The sequence below is a fragment of the Lissotriton helveticus genome, chromosome 2_1, assembly GCF_964261635.1.
Source record: "Lissotriton helveticus chromosome 2_1, aLisHel1.1, whole genome shotgun sequence".
In the NCBI taxonomy this organism is placed as follows: Eukaryota; Metazoa; Chordata; class Amphibia; order Caudata; family Salamandridae; genus Lissotriton; species Lissotriton helveticus.
The window spans coordinates 538,051,993-538,074,900 of NC_136059.1; the positions used below are offsets into that span (position 1 = coordinate 538,051,993).

Below are 22,908 nucleotides of genomic sequence, written 5' to 3' on the forward strand. Positions count from 1 at the left end.
TACTATTTCCGTCTAAGACCGTTCATTACAGCCACGTGTCTAAATCCAGCTTCCAGTGGCTTGTCCATTATCTCGACTACGCAGCTATGGACACCTCAAATCTACAACATACATCACCTATCAAACTTTTGTATCTATACAAATACAAAAGTCTTTTTTTAGGCTCGACCCACTTACAGCCCTAGAGACAATCCTGCTAAAATCAGGACAGTCACCCATTCTCTGTAGAGTAGTGGCACTAGCCCATTAAACTGTCTGTTCTACTGGGAAGCACCGGTATTGTCACACAAGAACAAGAACCCTCTTAACCAGTACTGGCCTTATTCAAAACCAACTTATTCCCGCCGCCGTTTCATTTCAGCCCTGCTACTTACTATTCCGCGTGCTCGCTTTTCACTCCCACTTCCCCATGGAGTGCTCGCAAAATATGATTTCCCTGTCTGCCGATAACTGACTTGTGCCTATGGGCTTTTATGTTTCCATCCACCTAGCTGAGCATCCGCTACCACCCCATACCTCCTCCTCCTCCCTTCCAAACAACGCCAAGCGATTTTAGTGCAGAAGGAAGTAGAGGGCGGGTGGAATCAAGTGCAGAGACTCCTTCCGGGTTAAGGGCAAACGATAACAACATGGCGACTGCCATGAAACTGAGCTGCTGGGGAGGAGACTGGGGACTTCCTTCGGTGCACCCCGAGTGCCTCGTCGTCATGGTAACACAGCTAACAAACCTTATAATATTCTTCGTGTTTGACATTGGGCCGTAGGGTGATGGTAAGGGGAATGTTCTGGTCTCACTGGAGCAGTCTGTCAGCGGGGACACCGGGGTTACAGTGTTACTGGGAAAGCCCGGATCAGGTTTCAATACCCACAGCTGTGAGGTTGCTTCTGGCTCAGACTAATGTCAGAATTTATTTTCGTTGCACAACTGGGTAAACCAGTGTAAATCAAGATAATACATATACGTGCGCGTGAAGTACTAGCAACAAAGATGTTTAAGATGCACTTTTTTGTTTTAGTCCGATACTATTAATACTATTAATGCTATAAATGAAAACAATTTGTATTTAACGTGTAATAAATTAAAGACATTTTAAGTTGCCTCTCGTAAGAAAAAACCCTTTCAGACTTATGTAGACTGAATGGAAGCTTGGTGACACTTCGACCACTGTTGTAATCAAAATCATTTGTTTCTGACCAGCTAATGATTACATGTAATTTTTCAGTCCCTAAGCTGGCTGTTAGAATATGGCGACCCCTCATAGTGGGCCCTTTGAGGTTGTACTTTGTGCGCAGGGTTAAAAAAATAAGATTTGGGATGCATTTAAATACAGCATGTTCCATGCTGTCAGCGTTATGTGCATTATGAAACGTTTTTTTTGTGTAAGGTAGGGTGTAGAGTTACAATATTTTTTCAGGTTTATAAATGAGGATGGATATTCGTGATAGTAAAAAAAAAAAAATCAGATTTGGAGATGGGTAGCTTAAAATGAGACCTCAGAAAGGTGTTCGTTCCTTTGGCAGACCGTTCAATTAAATATTTCACTAAACCAATTAGAGTTATTTTTCAACTAGAATAACAGCCTAGGATTCAATAATACGAAGACAAAAATTATATTGGCTGTCTCTTCCTCTAAAAAGAAATTAATCTGGGAAATAAACGAAGCCAAGTTCAAGAGATCAATTTTTCTAGTAGCTAGGTGCTAATATTTAATGTGCTGGTGCTCTTAAAGCTCACCTTGAAAACATGACGTCTAAAATTCCTCCAATGTTATATGCTTTTCAAAGATTAGCTTCTAACCTCTCAGATTCTTCACCGCTCCCTCTTTTGGAAGTAATAAGAGCAATATTTCTACCAACTCCTCATATGGGGACAAGGCTTTTCCTTTTAAAGCTAAGCAGTTGGCTAAACACAACACTATTCAATCTCACAGAAAACCTTTTTGCCTCTTAGTGTCAACTAGCCAACATCAAATCCAACTAGAGTTCAATCTCCAGGACCAATTATTAGTTGAGAAGGCAGTTATTTTATGCTGCTGGCTCCATCTGAATTCTGCTAACCCAGGACCGCTAAGATTCCATCTAAAAAAGTCACAGGATTAATGGAAGACACCATCATGATGGAACACAGTCTCTGCTTTAGCTACCAAAGGCTTCAATCGATGCATTATACAGACAAAGGGCTTGAGATATTCAGGCCTGAAAAGACTAATATCAAAGATGTCTGATCATGTACGTGAGGAGCTAAACCTTAACATATCTTTTCCCTATGGCGATACCAGCTCTGGAAAATGTCTTGACTTTTCGCCTGTCAATCCAGAAATAGCTTGCATCAGCCAAATCCTGTTCTCCTCTGGATATCTGTCATCATGGCTCTGTGCTGTTCTTTCCAGTCAGCGTGCCTCGGTTATTTGCTCCCTATTCAATCTTTTAGCTAATACTGGGAACTGCCTTCAGCATAGAAAGCGGCACAGAAGATACAGACTCTAAAGCAGGCCAATATGGCTCCTACTAATTTCACCAATTGTCGACCAATCTCGATGCTTTCTTTACTGGGCAAGCTATTGGAGGGACAAGTAAATCAACAACTCATGGATTATCTAGCGGTTAATAAGATTTTGATCCTTCACAATCAGGGTCTCGCCCCTCCTATATCACTGAGACTACCCTGCTAGCAGTTACTGACCACATCAGATGTTCTCTGGATGCAAATCAACCATCCATGCTTGTGCTGCTGGACTTGTCCACAGCATTTGATACTGTGTCTCGTCCCAGGCTGCTCCGAAGATGACAGATTTGTATACATGGGACTGCACTGCAATGGTTGGCGATTTTCTATCCAACAGAACCCAAACTATCAGTCTGGGCTCTTATAAATCGCACACCATGTTACTCGATAAGGGAGTGCCCCAGGGCTCCTGTCTTAGCCCTGCTCTTTTTAATATATATGTGGCTCCCCTTGCAAAGATTGTCAAATCCTTTGGCTTCAAAATACTATTTTATGCTGATGGTACGCCGCTAATAATCTCCTTTGACAGAGATCTGGCCAAAGTGAAAGATGGCTTTTCTGCTGGGATGAAAGCTGTAGCTGCTTGGATGATGGAGAATTGCCTCCAGCTGAACGTTGATAAAACAGAGATTATGTTGTTCGGTAAGGTCCAAAATCTCTGGGCCCCGATTGGTGGCCCACAGAATTAGGCATAGCCCGACTCACAAAGAGATAGTCATGAACTTGGGTATCTGACTCAATCAATCTCTTACCATAAAAGAACAGGTTCTTTCTGTTACAGGTACCTGCTCTCATATGATGCCCTTGCTGAGAATAGCCTTCCCTTTTCTCCCACTTTCAGCAAGGAAAACCTTGGTTCAGGCTCTTGTTATTAGCCGTCTGGATAATGGCAATGCCCTTTTGGCCTAGGCAAACGATATATTGCTATCTAAGCTGCAAGTTGTTCCGAACACTGGGGCCTGTCTCATTTGTAACCTTCCTTCTTTGATTGTGTCTTCTCCCCTTTGCGGTCACTACATTGGCTGCCGGTTTGGAAATACTTATTTTTAGAATCAGTTGTCTTACTCATAAATCTCTGATTGGGAAAGGTCCCTGCTATTTATGTGCCTAACATATTCATTATTGCCCAATTAGACTTCTGTGATCTAGGGACAAAGCCCTACTTACCATTCCATGGGTCAGAAAGTCTCCAACTGGGGGCAGGTCTTTCTCATACATTGCCCACTCTACTTTAATGAGTTGCCATTGCACATTCGCTTGTGCTCTGATCATTTTAAGTTTAGGAAATTACTCAAAACAAAGCTGCTTTAATGTTTAGATTCCTGTTGCCTATCACCTTTTCTGAGCTGAGATACTGCTCCCGGGGTGATTTGGGCACATTATACATTTCAATTCATAATAATATTATAAGCCCAGGACATTGAACCACTAAATACAAGAACAATTGGCACAATTTTCAATCAAGTTGTACCGCATTAAACGCCCAACCTCCTGGGAGCTAAAGACCTAAGGCTGCGATTGAGTTTGTTCGACATAGATAAATCCCATCAAAACTGGAAATCAGAAGGGAGAACACCATCTGTCTCTTCTGCAACCACAAAGCTAAAACTCTGGCACAAGTGCTATGCTTGTACCCAGCTATATATAGCGAGCATAAAAACCTATTCCTTCCACACTAGAGAATGTGAAATATCCGCACCGCCAAGTATTACTAAACCATGCTTCAATAGAAATGAAGGTCAATTGCTAACAGGCTTGGTAAAAATTATCGCTTTAATCACAGACAATCTCACAAATGTACTTTCCCCAAGGGAATTGTAACTCAATTACTTTATCACTGCACAATTCACAGTGCATTTTACGATTTTCTTTTATCACAATGGCGTGTATTAAACGGGTTTAAGTAACTATCAAAAAAGATTTAATTTGATTATGTTTACACTGAAGCACAGAAACACCGTTTTATTAACACAGTCCTTATAAATCCCAGAGTAATGACAGTTTTGGCGGAAAATACAATATTGCTCTCAGGAGACATTATTATGTGAATCCAGTTTTTTTTTTTTTGTAGTCTGTAGTTTTGATGCTATTGTGTTCATACTGAACTAGAAGCACTTCTTTTCATTAAAAGATAGTACTGGAGAACAGTATCATATATTACTTATGTGTAATGTAAGGGCCTTGTCAGGAGGTGTTGAAATTAAGACTGCTTTCATAGATTATCATTTTGTAACTTGAATATGCAGGAAGAATTAAAGAAATATTTTGACCATTTTGTTTGAATAACATTGAACTTTATCAGGTATTTTTTTAGGTCAAACCAGAGACCTTCCTCATTTCTTCGGGAGTGGGCCTCAGTGGTACCTAGGTAAAATCCACCCCTCGTTAGTACTAGTTTAACACCTGAAGCTCGCTGTCGGCAACTGAAATGTGACCTTTGGATGGTGTGTGTCACTGTATTGCATTATGCGTGGCTTGTTTCTATTACTAGCTTTTGATTTATTTAGTTGGACGCTGTGCTTTTTTTTTTTACTCTGCAGATTATGTAACAGATGATACATGTGGCAAATGCAGCAAACCCATAATTACGCAGCATATGTCTCGTATGACTCAGCTGCACCACTCCAGTGTCGATGCTATACAGTGAACAGGAGGAATATTTGCCATCTGTAATGAGAGGGAAGTGATGGGGCAGAAATATAGAGATTAAAACAGATGGGACTCTGCAATAAACTATATCAGCAATTCTGAGTGGTGGATTTGTCTGACTAGGTTGTTCAGAGTTGGAAGCTACCACTGAGAATCACCAGTCATCTCTTGCTCAATATCTGCTTGTTGAGGACCAGGAGTATATGGTACAATTGTTTTCTTGTAAGCATTTGGGAACTATGACTTTGATGTATTTATATGTGAGACAAAGAATATTGAATGTGATTCTGTCTTTTACTGGAAGCCAGTGTAGGCTGCTGATGGCTTTAATGTTTTGTCAGACCAAAAACCACTCTCTCATGGGCACCAACTGGAAACGTTTGATTTTGTTGACAAATACCCACACTACAGAGGTGTTAAATTGGGATAGGGTGAATAGAGAGTTTTTTTGATGAAAGGAAGTTACTCCCATTGCTATTACTTGTGACTTTAGTTAAAAGTCTGCATCCCACAAGGCTCCATCTTTGTAGGCAACTTGAAATCTATAGTGATTCATAATGTCGAGTGGCATCTCATCCTTGAGATTTTTTTAGGCCTGTTTTGGAGTGTTAGTTGAGGGGATCTCTGGGGTCAGAGACTAAGTTCCCGCTAAAGTGTGCGCCTGGGTACCCGTGCAACCTCTGACTTTGTGCCATGTACACAGAGATTAAAAGCACGTACATGGCAAAGAGCACTAACCAGGGTGGCATTACCATTTTCTTTTAACAAAATCACCCTGAGGGTGGTAGGAACACTTTCCTGCTTGGCTGTGACTGCCTCCCTGAGTTCCTCCATCCTAATCAGCATCACAAACAAGCAGTGGCAAAGCCAATAGGTCTTGCCTACGGAGACCTATTGACTTTGTCAATGTTTTTCAGCCATTTTATACAGTGGCATAAATGTTCAGCAACATGGCTGAATGTAAAAAAAATAAATAAACAATCACCATGACTGACACGTCATAGCACTTTATTTTACATTCAGCCTTGAAAACATTGACAAATCCAATAACTCACTCATAGGCGACACCTATCTCCTTTGACAATGCTTTTTTCACTACATACTTTGAACCGTACATATAAGAAAGAAGCACTTTCAACTGTGTTACAGAGCTGCCTTCAAGATCACTAAACGACAGAAGGGCAATTTTAAAATGAATGCAGATGACTTTACAGACCATTCTATTGAAGTGTCGTGCTGAATTTTAACACGTAAACCGATGGCCGGCTTTTGTAAAGAATGTGTACATGTAGAGTTTCTTTGCATGTTTTGTGACACCAAAAGCAGAGGGAGCAGCAACCAGATGCATAGACCATCACAGGCTGCTCCCCACTGGGCAAGAGACAGCTCCCATGCTCGAGGGTTGCGATGTTGCAGAAAAAAATGGGTGAGCCAACGAATACACACGATGAGTCGAGCCAAGGGTTTGCTCTGGCTCTAAAAGCCCATGCACGCTACGAGCACTGAAAATAATCTACATGGCAATCGTGCAACATACATCATTGGCGCTACTGCTTTCGAGGGCTGTAGTGGGTGTCTGATGAGGTGTCTTCAAAATTCAAGAATGTGTATTTCTTTTAACCTGCAGAAATGTTTCACCTTAGTACATCAGTTTATACCAAAAGAATATATTAAAAGCAAGTTTTTAAACATCAACTGAGAAGCGCTTCTGTCCCAGCCCTTATGACAATATTAATAGGAACTATGAAGCAAACCAAAATTCCCATTAAAGATGGAGCGAAAATATAGGCCATTAAATCAAACACAAATGAGTTTCTTTGAACAGTGCGCATCCTGAACCCATACATAGAATTTGTTCTTAAGACAATGAACAACAAGTACTGTCATGTACAGTGTACATTATTGACACCTGCCTGTGAAAAATGCAACTCAGCCCAATACCTTTTAACCCAACCATCAGAGATCAAGCAGTATGGCATCTGCTGCCATTTTACCCTTTAGGAAGGACGTGGGGAAACCCAATATACCCTTGGAGGCTTGGGCAAAAATAACAATACCAAGTGAAGTTGCCTGCAAGGGATTTTGATTGAAAAAAGAACTTCTATTCTAACAATTACACAGATTCAATATCAGTGAATTATGTGAACCTCTATGCGTTTATCATAGATTTAGGCATTAATGCACAAGAAATTAAATCAAGAAAAAACAAAAGAGCAAACACAGGAATATCTTTTGAAAAATATATTATCTTTTATAATTTTCAAGATTTATAGAGTACATTCAACACTACGGTTGATATCAAATGCATACAAATGAAAAAGGGTATATCTTATTTCCACCTCAGTTTCATGAGTAAAAATCCTCCCCCAATAAAATCAAACAAGTGACCAATCTTTCCACTAAAAAACACAGTCACTAATTGTACATTAATACATAGGGAGTTGGATAGTACAGTCGACGTTTCGGTCTTCTATCGTGCGAATCCTTTAGACCATCTTCAGGACGGCACAGTCTGCATTATAATAATAACGCCTAGGAGACCACAATGTACATTATTACCTTTGTGTCATACCAATCATGTGTAAATACAGAAATCAAAGATAACCCATGTAAACTATAAAAAAAACAACTTCTTTTAGGGATTGGGTACCATTCTACCAATCCTTTATGAAATTCACATTTTTAGACCTCTTTGTCTGATAATTAGCGAGATGTGTCTAAAATCTGATATTCACTTTCTATTTCAAAAGTCAATCTCTCAACATTTAGTTCAAAGAACAGAGTCCTTCCTAATTAGAATACATACAACCTTCGTTCGAAGTACTTGTTTGTACACATTTTGTCGAGCAAATTAGTATTGTGACATACAGAGAGCAGTATAACACATTTTACCATGCAGGTTAAATAGGAATACATTTCTTACTTCCAGAGACTTCAGAAGTTCAGACTTTGGCAGTGTTGCAGAGACTCCAAAAAAGGGGAGGGAGAGGATTTCCTGATTGTATTCTAAGACCAAATAAATGTGTTAATCTACCATTTTTAAGTATTGCAGTTTATACAGAGTATGCTATCGCTAGGCAGTGTATGGTTTACCTGGTATCCTCAAGTCTCAACACACTAATATTCGAGTCTTCACGTAATCTCTTTTTGACCTGATGTCACTCTGATATTCATAGAGTTTTGATATTGAATCAATCTAAAAAAATGACAACATAATGCTTAATGTAAGTGAGACTCATGTGTCCCTTTCACACATTGTGCCCATTTATGGGGCATCAATGTCAGAGTATGCCATATTATTTAATAAGTTACAGCAATAGTCATGTTGACATTTTCCGACAAAATCTATTCATATAGTCTGTATACAGATATCACTGTTTGCGAATATTTACACTGATACACCTGCATACTCTACTTTAGTTTCAAAATTGCAGGAATAAATTATAGTTTTTTGAGATACAAACCCAAATTATCTGGATACAACAATTACTTGAAGAGTAAAGTTGTTATCCTGAACATGGAAAATTAGAGTTATGTTTAAATTCCACGCTACTAATATAGAGGCCAGTTGTTGGTTGCATAATTTAAGGTGAATCAGCCGCAACTGCAATTATAACTGGACCTCGTGTTCAGTCTCATTTTAATACAAAGGAGCCCATGTTAAAAGCGGTAGTTTTTGACTGGTTGTCTGGTGCTATAATAACGCAGCCCCCAATATTAATATATGTGCCAGGCTTGCAGCGATAACATATCATGGCTTATATTTTAAAATGGCAAAATACTCACTTCTGGGTAATAATGGCATATTAAATGCACAGTCCTTGCTCTGAAAACACATCTTAGTGTGGTGGAAAGGAAGAGGGCAAGCAACAATTACTGGGGAGCAACGAAGGAGACAGGAGAAGCATTAAAAAACAAGCCCAATCCCCCTTAAAAGGATGCCCGAAACGAATATCTTACCAAAAGAGGGCCAACACAAAATTGACGGCTGACATCCAAAATTGTAAAAAAAAGCTATTAAAAAAACGAGGAGCAGGAGGTGCAGGAAGGATGGCAGCAACAATGGAAAGGAGGGTTCAGGAGCAAAGATGCCATAAAATATGAGCACGGAAGCTGAGCACATGCCCACAGTGTAACACGAGCAAGAAATAAATAAAAAAATAGCCCCCAAATAAACAGATAAACAACCAAAGCGTAAAGATACAGTACCTGGTCCCTGCTCCGTGGGAGGAAACGAAAGACAAAATGGAGGGACAAAGAGGAAGGATTGACCACTAGCAAGCAAGGATTTGTAAAGAATACCGAAACAAACAAGTGAAAAGCAGTGGGCGGGCTTTAAGTCCACAAACTAAATACAACAGGTCTCGAAGCTTGACCTAAAAATGTTAAGTATGGTTAATGCGCTGCATTTCGTAACACTTTGCTGCTGCAGTGCTAGCTTCTGAGGTAAACAAACACCAGTGACTGAAACACCTTTCATGCTCTATTTTTACAGTCAGGAAGGAGTATTCTGCTGAGGCACCTCTGATTACATGAACTCCGGCCTTCTTCTTCAAATATAGAATTAAATATGAGACTTTGTCTTCTGAGCCACTGCGACTCAAATATCCCTGCTACATTTGTTGACTAGCTGATATTTACACTGTATAAAACCAAATACATAATTTGGCAATTTCAAGTATGTATTTTTAAAGTGAGTGTGTTGCTTTCTTAAATCATATGATAAGAAATCAAATTCAAAGGGTAATTAATCAAATAGGTTTTCTTTTGCAGTTGAATGGGGGTATGAATAAGGGTAAACTGGCATTTTGCACTAAATGTTTCCAACGAGTGCATGGACTGTGTGCACTTTAAAAAAACCTATAAAGCAACAGATAAACCACACTTCATAATCTCTATTAATAATGTTCCTAATTACTCTAGAGCATGGGTACTCGCAAACATTTGTCCAGGGGCCAAATCTGTGGTGTGAACGAGGGCCGCACTGATGCCAGAATGGTGGTGGTAGGGGCCTGAGTCGGTCAGAGATTGTGTAAGGAGGTCTATTTTTTTTTAAAATAAACAGATAAACATTTATTTGCAGGTTAATAAATGTTTGGCCGTTTAGTTAAAAAAAATTCTGAATATTAGTGCTCAGCAACTAAACAGCAATTCATGCTGCTATTCACCAGGGTGGCCACATGTGAAGGTCAAGAGGGCTACAAGCGGTCCCGGGCCGTACTTTGAGTATCACTGCTCTAGAGTTTTGTACAGAGTTAAGTGGATGGACAAGGAGGAAAGTGGAGTTGCCACATTAGATGGCTGCCTTTTAGGGATGCAAAAATGCAAGGACAGTTTGAACTTTTGTAGATATGTTTCCTTGTATTTCATACATACTCCATGTTTGAAAATAGTAGCACCATATACCTCGAATGGAAATCTGCTAGTGTTATTTCGCAATGTTCCTCTTCCACTCACCCAATCAGAGAAGTTATTTTACTTCGTACAATGTAATGGAGTGCGTTTTTGCGTACTTAGTGTGCAGAAAGGAGAATTATTTTCAGGCCTGGCACTATGCAAGGCTTTTTGATTTCATTAAAATAATGTTACAGACATACGTATAGGGGGTTTCTGTTAGTCACATTGTAATGGTCTTGTGACTTTTAGAAGAGTTGTTTCCCTGTGCAGTCTCATTGTAACATATCTGTGAGGCAGTAGACTATGTGGTAATTATATGGAAATTGGCCTAATAGACATAATGTGTGTTATTGCCCATAATAGATGTTAATGGTTTGAGGGGGTTTGGGTGGTTGCGAGCGACCCAGGTACCCTCTAATAAACTCAGGTGAACAACTCAGAGGTGCTGAAACCAAAGGTAACCTTTCCTCTGTTGTTATATGTCCTTCCTTCCCAATTGGACAGGGATTGCTGCCGCAAGAACCAGAAAGTATCTTTAAACTTTGGAAGGAGAACCACCTCCACCCTTGGGTACTACAGTTTCCACTCAGTGCCTGGGTGTTGTGCCAAGCAGACAGGACTCTGGAGTATGCTTCTCTGGCGATTGCCCCATTTTGGGAGATTTAGTACTTTTCATCAAGGGGCTGATGTCTGTTACCAACTGGCAAAGAGGAACATTTTACCACCCTCTAAAAAGCTATTCAGCCTTTCAGGGGAGCCCATTAGGAGTCCAAGTTGTGGAACTGGATCTCAGTTAGAATCAACCGTGGACATACTTGCTTCTCTTTTGCTAATTGTTTTTTGCTAATTTTTTGATGGGCCTCTTCAGCGACATACTATTATAAGCCACCTCTGCCACCACTCCTCAGATACAATGGCCGCTGAGCCTGTTGCAGGCGAGGTCGCCCCCACATCGCTGCTCCTGCCCGCTGTCTGCCAGCAATCTGCCCGCTGCGCACTTCCTGCTGCTGCCTTTTTTCCCTGCATTCCGCCGTCTGTTTTCCCGTGTCTCCCCTGTTGCCTTCGCCCTGTTCTCTTTACTCTTGTCTCCCCCTCTGCACTCCGCCGTTCGTATTGTGGTAAGCCTCTGTCTCCCCTGTTGCCTTTTTGCCCCGTGTATTTTACTTTGTGTTCCCCCTCCCCTCTTGCCTTCTGTATCCCCTCCCGTGTGCTCCCTGCCCAGCCGCCGGACGACCCAGCCACCGCTGAGCCGCCCTCGGACCTCCTTTGCCACCACTGCCCTCTGGCGTCTCCGCCCCCCTCCCGACCATTGGCCACCCCGCTCCTGCCACCCAGATGACCCGCCCTCCCGGCTCCTCACTTAAGGGGACCAAACGCAGAGATAGGGAGCGACCGCTGAGCCTGTTGCAGGCGAGGTCGCCCCCACATCGCTGCGCCTGCCCGCTGTCTGCCAGCAATCTGCCCGCTGCGCACTTCCTGCTGCTGCCTTTTTTCCCTGCATTCCGCCATCTGTCTGTTTTCCCGTGTCTCCCCTGTTGCCTTCGCCCTGTTCTCTTTACTCTTGTCTCCCCCTCTACACTCCGCCGTTCGTATTGGGGTAAGCCTCTGTCTCCCCTGTTGCCTTTTTGCCCCGTGTATTTTACTTTGTGTTCCCCCTCCCCTCTCCCCTTTTGCCTTCTGTATCCCCTCCCGTGTGCTCCCTGCCCAGCCGCCGGACGACCCAGCCACCGCTGAGCCGCCCTCGGACCTCCTTTGCCGCCACTGCCCTCCGGCGTCTCCGCCCCCCTCCTGACCATTGGCCACCCCGCTCCCGCCACCCAGCTGACCCGCCCTCCCGGCTCCTCACTTAAGGGGACCAAACGCAGAGATAGGGAGCGTCCGCTGAGCCTGTTGCAGGCGAGGTCGCCCCCACATCGCTGCTCCTGCCCGCTGTCTGCCAGCAATCTGCCCGCTGCGCACTTCCTGCTGCTGCCTTTTTTCCTTGCATTCCGCCGTCTGTCTGTTTTCCCGTGTCTCCCCTGTTGCCTTTGCCCTGTTCTCTTTACTCTTGTCTCCCCCTCTGCACTCCGCCGTTCGTATTGTGGTAAGCCTCTGTCTCCCCTGTTGCCTTTTTGCCCCGTGTATTTTACTTTGTGTTCCCCCTCCCCTCTTGCCTTCTGTATCCCCTCCCGTGTGCTCCCTGCCCAGCCGCCGGACGACCCAGCCACCGCTGAGCCGCCCTCGGACCTCCTTTGCCACCACTGCCCTTTGGCGTCTCCGCCCCCCCTCCCGACCATTGGCCACCCCGCTCCTGCCACCCAGATGACCCGCCCTCCCGGCTCCTCACTTAAGGGGACCAAACGCAGAGATAGGGAGCGACCGCTGCGCCTGTTGCAGGCGAGGTCGCCCCCACATCGCTGCGCCTGCCCGCTGTCTGCCAGCAATCTGCCCGCTGCGCACTTCCTGCTGCTGCCTTTTTTCCCTGCATTCCGCTGTCTGTCTGTTTTCCCGTGTCTCCCCTGTTGCCTTCGCCCTGTTCTCTTTACTCTTGTCTCCCCCTCTGCACTCCGCCGTTCGTATTGTGGTAAGCCTCTGTCTCCCCTGTTGCCTTTTTGCCCCGTGTATTTTACTTTGTGTTCCCCCTCCCCTCTCCCCTTTTGCCTTCTGTATCCCCTCCCGTGTGCTCCCTGCCCAGCCGCCGGACGACCCAGCCACCGCTGAGCCGTCCTCGGACCTCCTTTGCCGCCACTGCCCTCCGGCGTCTCCGCCCCCCTCCCGACCATTGGCCACCCCGCTCCCGCCACCCAGCTGACCCGCCCTCCCGGCTCCTCACTTAAGGGGACCAAACGCAGAGATAGGGAGCGACCGCTGAGCCTGTTGCAGGCGAGGTCGCCCCCACATCGCTGCTCCTGCCCGCTGTCTGCCAGCAATCTGCCCGCTGCGCACTTCCTGCTGCTGCCTTTTTTCCCTGCATTCCGCCGTCTGTCTGTTTTCCCGTGTCTCCCCTGTTGCCTTTGCCCTGTTCTCTTTACTCTTGTCTCCCCCTCTGCACTCCGCCGTTCGTATTGTGGTAAGCCTCTGTCTCCCCTGTTGTCTTTTTGCCCCGTGTATTTTACTTTGTGTTCCCCCTCCCCTCTCCCCTTTTGCCTTCTGTATCCCCTCCCGTGTGCTCCCTGCCCAGCCGCCGGACGACCCAGCCACCGCTGAGCCGCCCTCGGACCCCCTTTGCCGCCACTGCCCTCCGGCGTCTCCGCCCCCCTCCCGATCATTGGCCACCCCGCTCCCGCCACCCAGCTGACCCGCCTTCCCGGCTCCTCACTTATGACGCCCCCAGAGCGACCGCGCAGCGGACGCGCCGACTGAGCGCCGAAGGTGCGCCAAAGATAAGCCCGTCTGTGCCCCTCCGCGCCTGGACCGCGCCCAGTGCCAGGACCCCTGGCCCCCGTAGTCACCAGCCCACCCGCCAGACCTACGTCGCCACCCAGCTCAACGCACTCAACGCTGGCCGGATCCCGGGGTGCTACCGAGCCACACCGAGACGCACCCACAGACCCTTCTGCTGCCACTCCTGCAAGTTCACCTGCATCCGGACCTGCACTACACCAGCACCGACCAAGACGAGCACCAGCAGCAGCCACCTGAAGTGCATCCTGCTCAACACCCGCTCCGTCCACAGACACGCCGTTGAGCTCTGGAACCTGCTCGATACCACAGCCCCTGACGTCGTCTTCCTCACGGAAACCTGGATGAACGCCTCCTCAGCGCCCGACATCGCCATCGCCATCCCGGACGGCTACAAGATCATCCGGAGGGACCGCGTCAACCAGACAGGAGGAGGCATCGCCATCATCCACAAGAACACCATCCGCATCACGACCAACACCGACGACACCCTCACACCCGCCGAACACCTGCACTTCCAGATCCACATCAACTCCAAGACCACCCTCAGAGGCACCCTCATCTACAGACCCCCGGGACCACGCACACAATTCAGCGAAGACATCGCCGACTTCATCAGCCCGCACGCCATCCCCTCCGCTGACTACATCCTCCTCGGGGACCTCAACTTCCACCTGGAGAACAACAACGACCGCAACACCACCACCCTGCTGGACAACCTCGCAAACCTCGGACTCAAGCAGCTGGTGACCACCCCCACCCACTACGCCGGACACACACTCGACCCCGTGTTCTCATCCAGCAAGGACATCACCTTCAGCCACGCCACCGGACTCCACTGGACGGACCACAGCTGCGTCCACTTCAGCTTCAGAGGGACCACGATCTACCACCATCAGCAACAGGTTGCACGCAGAAGCTGGAACAAGATCACAGCCGACCAGCTCGCGACTTCCCTGAGCAAGAACCCTCCCACCGGCGCAACGAACCCCAGCCAGGCGGCCACCAACCTCACAAAGTGGATCAGCAACTGCGCAGACGACCTCGCCCCTCTGAGGACCCCGCCTAGCAGACCCGGTAGCAAGAAAGCCCCATGGTTCACCGACGAACTCAAGAGATCCAAGAGGGACTGCCGAGCCCTCGAGAAAGCCTGGCGCAGAGACCCAACACCGGACAACATGACTGCCCTCAAGCTCGCCACCCGAAAACATCACCAACTGATTCACGCCACCAAGAAAACTGCATTCAAGGAACGACTGGACAACAACGCACACAACAGCAAGGAACTCTTCAACTTCGTCAAAGAGCTCTCCAACCCCAACGCCGGAATCAACGACATCACCCCTTCACAAGACCTCTGCAACTCCCTCGCCTCCTACTTCTACAACAAGATCGCGGACATACACAACAGCTTCAGCACTCAACCGACGCACGCCACGACCGAACCACCGCCCCCCACCACCACCCTCTGCGCCTGGACCCCGATCAGCACAGAAGACACCGTCCGCACGATGAACTCCATCCACTCCGGATCTCCGACCGACCCCTGCCCTCACCACGTCTTCAACAAGGCTGACGCTGTCATCGCACCCCACCTGCGGGACATCATCAACACCTCCTTCGACACCGCTACCTTCCCGGAGAGCTGGAAGCACGCCGAACTCAGCGCCCTACTTAAGAAGCCATCAGCCGACCCCACCGACCTCAAGAACTACCGCCCCATCTCGCTGCTCCCGTTTCCTGCAAAAGTCATCGAGAAGACCGTCAACAAGCAGCTGGCCGCCTTCCTCGAGACGAATGGATCCCTCGACCTCTCGCAGTCTGGCTTCCGGGCCAACCACAGCACCGAGACCGCCCTGATCGCAGCCACCGATGACATCCGAGCCCTGCTCGACAACGGAGAAACAGCGGCCCTCATCCTCCTAGGCCACTCCGCGGCTTTCGACACTGTCTGCCACCGTACCCTAGTGCAGCGCCTCAGCAACGTCAGAATCCAGGAGAAGGCACTGGAGTGGATCATCTCCTTCCTCGCCGGAAGGACACAGAGAGTCCGCCTCCCCCCGTTCAGATCAGAAGCCACCGAAGTCATCTGCGGCGTTCCTCAAGGCTCCTCACTCAGCCCAACCCTCTTCAACGTCTACATGAGCCCCCTCGCAGCCATCGCACGCCAACACAACCTCAACATCATCTCCTACGCCGACGACACCCAGCTGATCCTCTCCCTCACCAACGACCCCGCCACTGCCAGAGCCAACCTACACGAAGGGATGACAGACGTAGCCAAGTGGATGATGAACAGCCGCCTGAAACTGAACTCGGACAAGACGGAAGTCCTCATCCAAGGATCTTCACCCTCCGCCTGGGACGACTCCTGGTGGCCCCGCGCCCTGGGCAGCGCACCCAAACCAACAGACCACGCACGCAACCTGGGCTTCATCCTGGACTCCTCCCTCTCCATATCCAGACAAATCAACGCCGTCTCCTCGTCGTGCTTCAACATCCTGCGCATGCTACGTAAGATCTTCCGTTGGATCCCCACCGAGACCAGGAAGACGGTCACCCAGGCCCTCGTCACCAGCCGTCTGGACTAAGGCAACTCCCTCTACGCCGGAACCACCGCCAAACTCCAGAAGAGACTCCAGCGGATCCAGAACGCCTCAGCACGTCTCATCCTGGACATCCCCCGGCGCAGCCACATCTCCGGACACCTGAGAGACCTGCACTGGCTCCCGGTCAACAAGAGAATCACCTTCCGTCTCCTCATCCACGCACACAAAGCCCTGCACAACCAAGGCCCAAGATACCTTAACAGCCGCCTCAACTTCTACACTCCCACACGCCAGCTTCGATCGACCAGCCACGCCCTCGCCGCCGTCCCCCGCATCCGAAGAGCCACCAGAGGGGGAAGGTCCTTCTCCTACCTGACCGCCAAGACTTGGAACTCCCTACCGACCCACCTCCGCCTGACCCAGGACCACCTCGCCTTCAGGAAGCAGCTCAAGGCCTGGCTGTTCGAGCAGTAGCGGACCCCCCCTCCCCTAGCGCCTTGAGACCCTCCGGGTGAGTAGTGCGCTTTATAAATGCTTTGATTGATTGAATGGCTCGCTCACCACAATAAATCGCTTAGTGGATCATTACTACTCTTGGTCCTGCACATAGTCTAGCAAATTGTGCTCAAATACATATTGTTGGCACACCCAGAGGAAATTAAATAGAGGGAGCATTGGCCAGCAGTGTTTTTTGTGGAGAGTTGTGATATGAGATTGGTTAATTGCACTTTACACATTTCCTTCAGCTGCTGTTCATAAATGTGGCCACATAGGTAGCTGATATAATGTTTCAAGAGAAGACCAATTTTTACACAGAGAGAGGAATAGTTTTCATATTTTAACAGACATTGATAAAGAGGGTATCGAAATGCTAAAAGAAGCATTCACAAGTGAGTAGGTGTCATGTTGTCCAACCCTCTCGTCAAAACTCAGGCAGCGGCAAGATATTGGTTTTGGAGAAGTTCGCTAAGCATGTACACTTACTGGTTATAGAGGTTCACTTGCATTTTATATTCTATTCCCTGAGCCTGTCTGAACTTTAATGCATTCATAATGATTTAGCATTGTGCCTGTACACCATCACACCACAGCTGCCTACAATATACCAAGGATTATAACCATTGTTCCATGGTGAGCAAGTTGCTGGAGACTGACCCCCCACCTCACCCCCTGTAATGCATACTTTAGCACACCTACAAAAATGACTCTTCAAAGTATGGGGTGACTGTAGAGTTCTCTCTCATAGAATGTGCATGGGTTGCTAGGTAAGCTAGAATGTTATGTTTGAAGCACTTGAGAGAGAGCTGAGAACTGGTAGAAGATTAAGCTGAAGGTACCTGCTCTTGACTTTGAATAAAGGACTTTTCTTGGACACATTGCCTGGACTTCATCAGTTATTACACTTCAAAAGAGATTGTGCTGCAGTTTGCCAAAGACCTTAGATGTCGTATTTCCAGAAATAACTAAATTTCAACCTTACATTGGCGACAAAGGAACCCAAGATCATCTGTGCAAGGGGCAGATTACCAGGGTTCCTTCACCCCTGGATGATATGGAAATCATCCCTACAATGTAAGTAATCTCCAATCTAAAATTGATTAAATTCGATTGCCCATCAAAATTAACAGTGGAAGCTGTGGGCTGTGAACTGTTTTATTTTGAAGAAACCTAAAGGAGTAAACTGTTTTATTTTGAACAAACTTAAAAGAAGTGAACAGGGGGCGTGGCTTAGCGGGCGAGCATGGCGGACGTGGCTGCCTAAGAGCTCCCGCCGGCCCGCCGTTTATCCTGGCATTATCCTGGCCCTGAACCCCAGAAAGTGCACCACATCCAGGGTAGTGTTGGCGGAGGACACCGGGAACCGTCCGGTCCGGGAGATACCGCGCCGAGACCACCTACGGCTGTGGGGCGAGTGACTGCAGCGAGCGGCCTGGTGCCCGCCGGACAGGCCGGGGCCTCGATTTTGGCGTTCCCGACGGGGGGACCTGGCCCGGAGCCGGCGCTGCCGCTCCCAGACCGCGTTCCGGGGCTGTCTGCTACCGGCGGCTCACAGCGGAGTGCCCTGCCTGTCCTGACATTGCCGGTGGCGGGGGCCTGGGCCGGTGGGGGCCCTTGGAGGGGCGGCGGCCTACCTGGCCTTGCTGGAGCCGGGGCCTCGAGTTTGGCGACACCCGAGGACGTTCGCACTGGTGTCCGGACACTCTGCTGCTGTTGTCCCCCACTACGGGCTGGCGCATTACCCTCCGCTGGGACTGGCAGCGGCTCCATTACCGGTGAGAACTGTGTCCTCCACTCTTGTTGACCGGCGCAGTGGGGGCTGCTGCGGAGAGTTGTGCCAGAGGGGGTCGCAACATACCTTGGACCCTTGACCAGTGATTATCCTCCCGGGGCTTGGCTGGACCTGCAAGTGGTGTGGACGCGGCGAAGGGGCCGGAGCGGCAGGGGTGGCCTGGTGGCCCGAGCGCAGTCGGGACCTTGATTTTCGCAACCTGGGCTGGCCACGATCCGGGGTCCCTTGCTCCTGACGACCTACAGTGGGATCCTCGGCCCTTCCTCGCTGCGACTGGAGGGGGTGTCGGAAGCTCTGCGGCCTGCCAGGCCTTGGTGCAGCCGGGACCTCTGGTTTGGTGGTCCCCACCCGGAGTCGCCGGCCCGGATCCATTGCCCTATCCTGCTCCTGTAGTACCTGGGGCGGTGGCTGGAGAGCTGGTAGTTCGCATTGGGGTGGCCCATATCTGCGCCGTGCCAGGAGTACCGGTGGGCGCGAAGACGATTTCCTACACCTTGGCGGGGCAGCATTGCCTGGGGTGCAACCCGATCTGTGGGCCGGTGGTGAGGGACTCTCGGGCGGCCTGGTGTGTTCGAGACGCCTCGGCTGGGGCCTAGCTGGTGGACTATTGCGAGAAGCGGCCCTGATTCAGGTGCGTGTCACTGCTCACGGCCGCCATGACGAGGGGCTCGGCTGCCACTAAGACAGGACCCATTGACAAGTTCACCGGCCATGGTGGAGGAGCCGGGGCGGCTAGTGGGAGTCACCCTGCTGGACCGGACAACGCGGCGTTGATGGCGGCCATTACACAGTCCCGCGACATGCTGGATGCGAAAATCGGCGCGGTGGGGGCCGATGTGATGCTGCTGCGTCAGGATCTTCGCAATGCAGTCGCCCGCATTACTGAAACTGAGACCAGGGTCACAGCAGTGGAGGGCGATGTTGGTGCCCTTCGGAAGAAGATTGCCGACATGGAACAGATCCAACGGGGCCTGGCGACTCGTGTGGAGGATGCCGAGGGGCGGGCGAGGCGAAACAACCTGCGCTTCGTTGGCTTTCCGGAGGACTGCGAGAATGGACCTATGGACGCCTTCCTGTCCCGGTGGCTGGAGAGCTGGCTACCTCCGGACTCCCTGTCGCGATGCTTCATAGTGGAGCGTGCCCACCGCGCCCTGACACAGAAGCCGCCAGTCGGGGAGCGGCCTCGCCCGATCATCGCCAGGCTCCTCAACTTCCACGACAGGGACGTCATCCTCCGGGAAGCGCGGTTGAAGGACACCCTGCTGTATGACAATCATAAAATAATGATCTTCCCGGACTATACCAAACTGGTCCACCAACAGCGGCACTCCTTCCTGGCTGCCAAGGCCAAGCTGCGTGGCCTAAAAATTCAATACTCGCTGCTCTACCCGGCCCGCCTTCGGGTGATTTTCAACTCCAAGACCATCTTCTTTGATACACCGGAGGCCGTCTTCAACTGGACCGATGAAACAGTCAGGATTCGACCTCACGTCCAACCGGGGCTGCACTCTGGATCATCGCGTAGCTCGTCTCAGGACAGGAGCAACCCGTCTGGCAAAGGAAAGCGTCATCGCAAGTCCCGCTCCCGGCGGAGGTCCCTGTCCCGGGACCCCCTCTTGGGGGACACACAGCCTGATGCGGACCAATCTGATGGAGGCTCCTGATCGCCCGTCATGGGGACTGTCTGCTGGTTGCCTTCTTTATGTGACTATCCCTGGTGGAGGCTGAGCTGTGGTAGATGGGACATACATTGGCTGGTGCAGTATTGCTTTCTTCTTGGCGAATGCCGGGGCCGTCATGGGCTGTAACCTTCTGGTGGTGCTATGCTTATGACTCTAATGTGTGTTTGTTGGGGTTCAGGGCACGTACTTTGGGCTGCCTCCTCCTGCGGGGACTGGGTGGTGGTTCTGGGTGTGTCTGATTAGTTAAAGGGGGGACTAGTTGGGATCCATTGGTATGGCTGGCTTTGGGTGCAGTGTTTTGGGCCTGATGTACCGTATACCGCGACAGGTACTTCATTGTTCTTTGAAGTATGGGGGTGGGGGTGGGGGGAACCTGGGTGTTTGGTTGCTTGTGGGTTGGGTCGGGATCGGAGGGGTAGTAGGGCTTGGGGCTTCGGGATTTGTGGGGTCTGGGGTTCTGGTTCTGGGGGTGCACGTGGTCTCTGTGTGTTTTGCAACTGTGGGGTCTGGGAGGTGGGCCGGGGGTCGGGGAGTGTGGGGCTGGGAGCATTGTGATCATGGTTGATGTTCCTCACTTGGCGCCCAATGGCGCTTCCATGCGTGTCATTAGCTGGAATGTACGGGGATTATTGGACAAGATTAAACGGGGAGCGGTGCTTCGATGGGCTAAGAGGGACTTGGCAGACGTGCTCCTTCTTCAAGAAACGCACATGCTAGGTACAAAAGCCCTGAGCTTGCAGCGCTTTGGCTTCCATCAAGTGTTCCATGCCGGATTTACCAGGGGCTCCAGAGGTGTGGCCATTCTTATTCATAGACGGCTGGCGTATGTACATGAGCGTCAGTGGCTTGACCCCCAGGGCCGTTTTGTCTTTGTACAGGGGAAGGTCGGGGTGGAGCCGGTTGTATTTGGCTGTGTGTATGCCCCCCCCCCCTGCAGTGGGCCTTAGCTGAACGTTTGTTTGCTGTATGGGCCGAGCTCCCCCGCTCCATGGCTGTGATTGGCGGAGACTGGAACGATGTGATGGATGTGGCTTTGGACCGGCAGAGGAGGCCAGGAGTGGCACCTGTATCCTCCCCTACACGGTTGGGGGCTATGGTTGATGGTCTGGGCTGGGTGGATGTGTGGAGGCATTTGCATGCGGGACGGCGAGAGTACACCTTTGTCTCGGCTGTCCATGGCTCCCTTTCACGTTTGGACTGTGTGTTCGTCCCGAGGGCTTTCCTTGACAGAGTGAAGGGGGCAGCAATTCGGCCCCGCGGGCTCTCTGATCATTCCCCAGTGGCGGTACAAATTGACTTGTGCAAAGCACGCTCCCCCTTCCGATGGCGAATGTCCGCGTGGCATCTGCAGCGCCCTGATTATTCCCAACATTTGCGCAGCGCGATCGCCCATTATTGGCAGGACAACCTTACCGAAGGGATGGATGCGGTGACAGTTTGGGAGGCTATGAAACCCACCCTGCGGGGCACAGATATTGCTTGGTGTGCAGCTGCTCGCCGGACTCGACTGGGAGGCATTGCTGCGGCCGCGGAGCGGGTGGAGGAGCTCGAGGCTCGGCACGGCGAGGCACCCGATGATGTGGCACTGCGGCTACTCCTGCAGGCGCAACAGTCTTATTCCTCGGTCCTGTTGGATGAGGCTCGTCAGGCGTGGCTAGCCACCCGTAGTCGGGTCTACCAGTGGGGCGACAAGTCTTGCACCATGCTCCATAGGCTGTGCCAACAGAACCTACAGCCTCTTACGCTGCCGGGCCTTGTTGATGGTGCAGGAGTGGCAATCACAGATCCGGCGGCTCTTGCAACGAGTTTTGCGCGCTATTATGGGCACCAGTATGCCTCTCGGGAGACTCTCTCCCCTGCCATTATCGCAGACTATATTGCTTCGGTTCCCCCATCTGCTGTATCTGATGAGGTACGCGAGGCCCTAGACCTTCCCCTGTCGGCTGAGGAGCTGGGTGATGCACTGGGTCAGTTAAATGTAGGCAAGGCACCGGGGCCGAGCGGTTTCCCCAGCGAATTTTATAAGAAGTTCCATCTGCAGCTCGGGCCGCACTACTTGCGGGCCCTGGAAAAGGCACGAGAGCATGGCCGCCTCCCACCGGACTGGCGTCATGCCGAAATCGTGGTGTTTCTGAAGCCAGGTAGGCCCCCCGATCGCCATGACTCTTATCGCCCCATATCCCTCATCAACTTCGAGGCCAAGCTCCTGGCAAAGGCGCTGGCGAACCGTTTACTCCCACACATTTCGGCCCTTGTCCACCCAGATCAGGCGGGTTTTATGCCGCGCAGGGCAACGAGACACAATATACGACGGGCGCAGGCCGCGATACAGGCGATTGAGTCTTCGGAGGACCCGGCGGCGCTCCTGCTGGCTGATATTGATAGTGCCTTCGATTCGGTCAGCTGGACCTTTCTTTTTACCCTGTTGCCACTGCTGAATCTCGGCCCGGTGTT

At 49.7% G+C, this 22,908-nt stretch overlaps 1 protein-coding gene across 3 annotated transcripts in view; it reads left to right on the forward strand.

Moving 5' to 3' along the window:
- The first annotated feature begins 584 nt into the window (after positions 1–584).
- Positions 585–22,908, forward strand: part of MTX3 (metaxin 3) — a 166,593-nt gene continuing 144,269 nt past the window's right edge. For 2 of the 3 annotated variants that reach the window (XR_013607047.1, XM_078675200.1), the window contains exon 1: positions 596–710. Coding sequence is in view for 2 of the 3 variants with exons in the window: in XM_078675200.1 (XP_078531326.1) it covers positions 630–710 (81 nt within the window). In the remaining variant the exon portion in view is untranslated. Of the gene's footprint in view, positions 711–22,908 lie in introns of all 3 variants that reach the window. The other variant, XM_078675201.1, reaches the window with a different exon arrangement.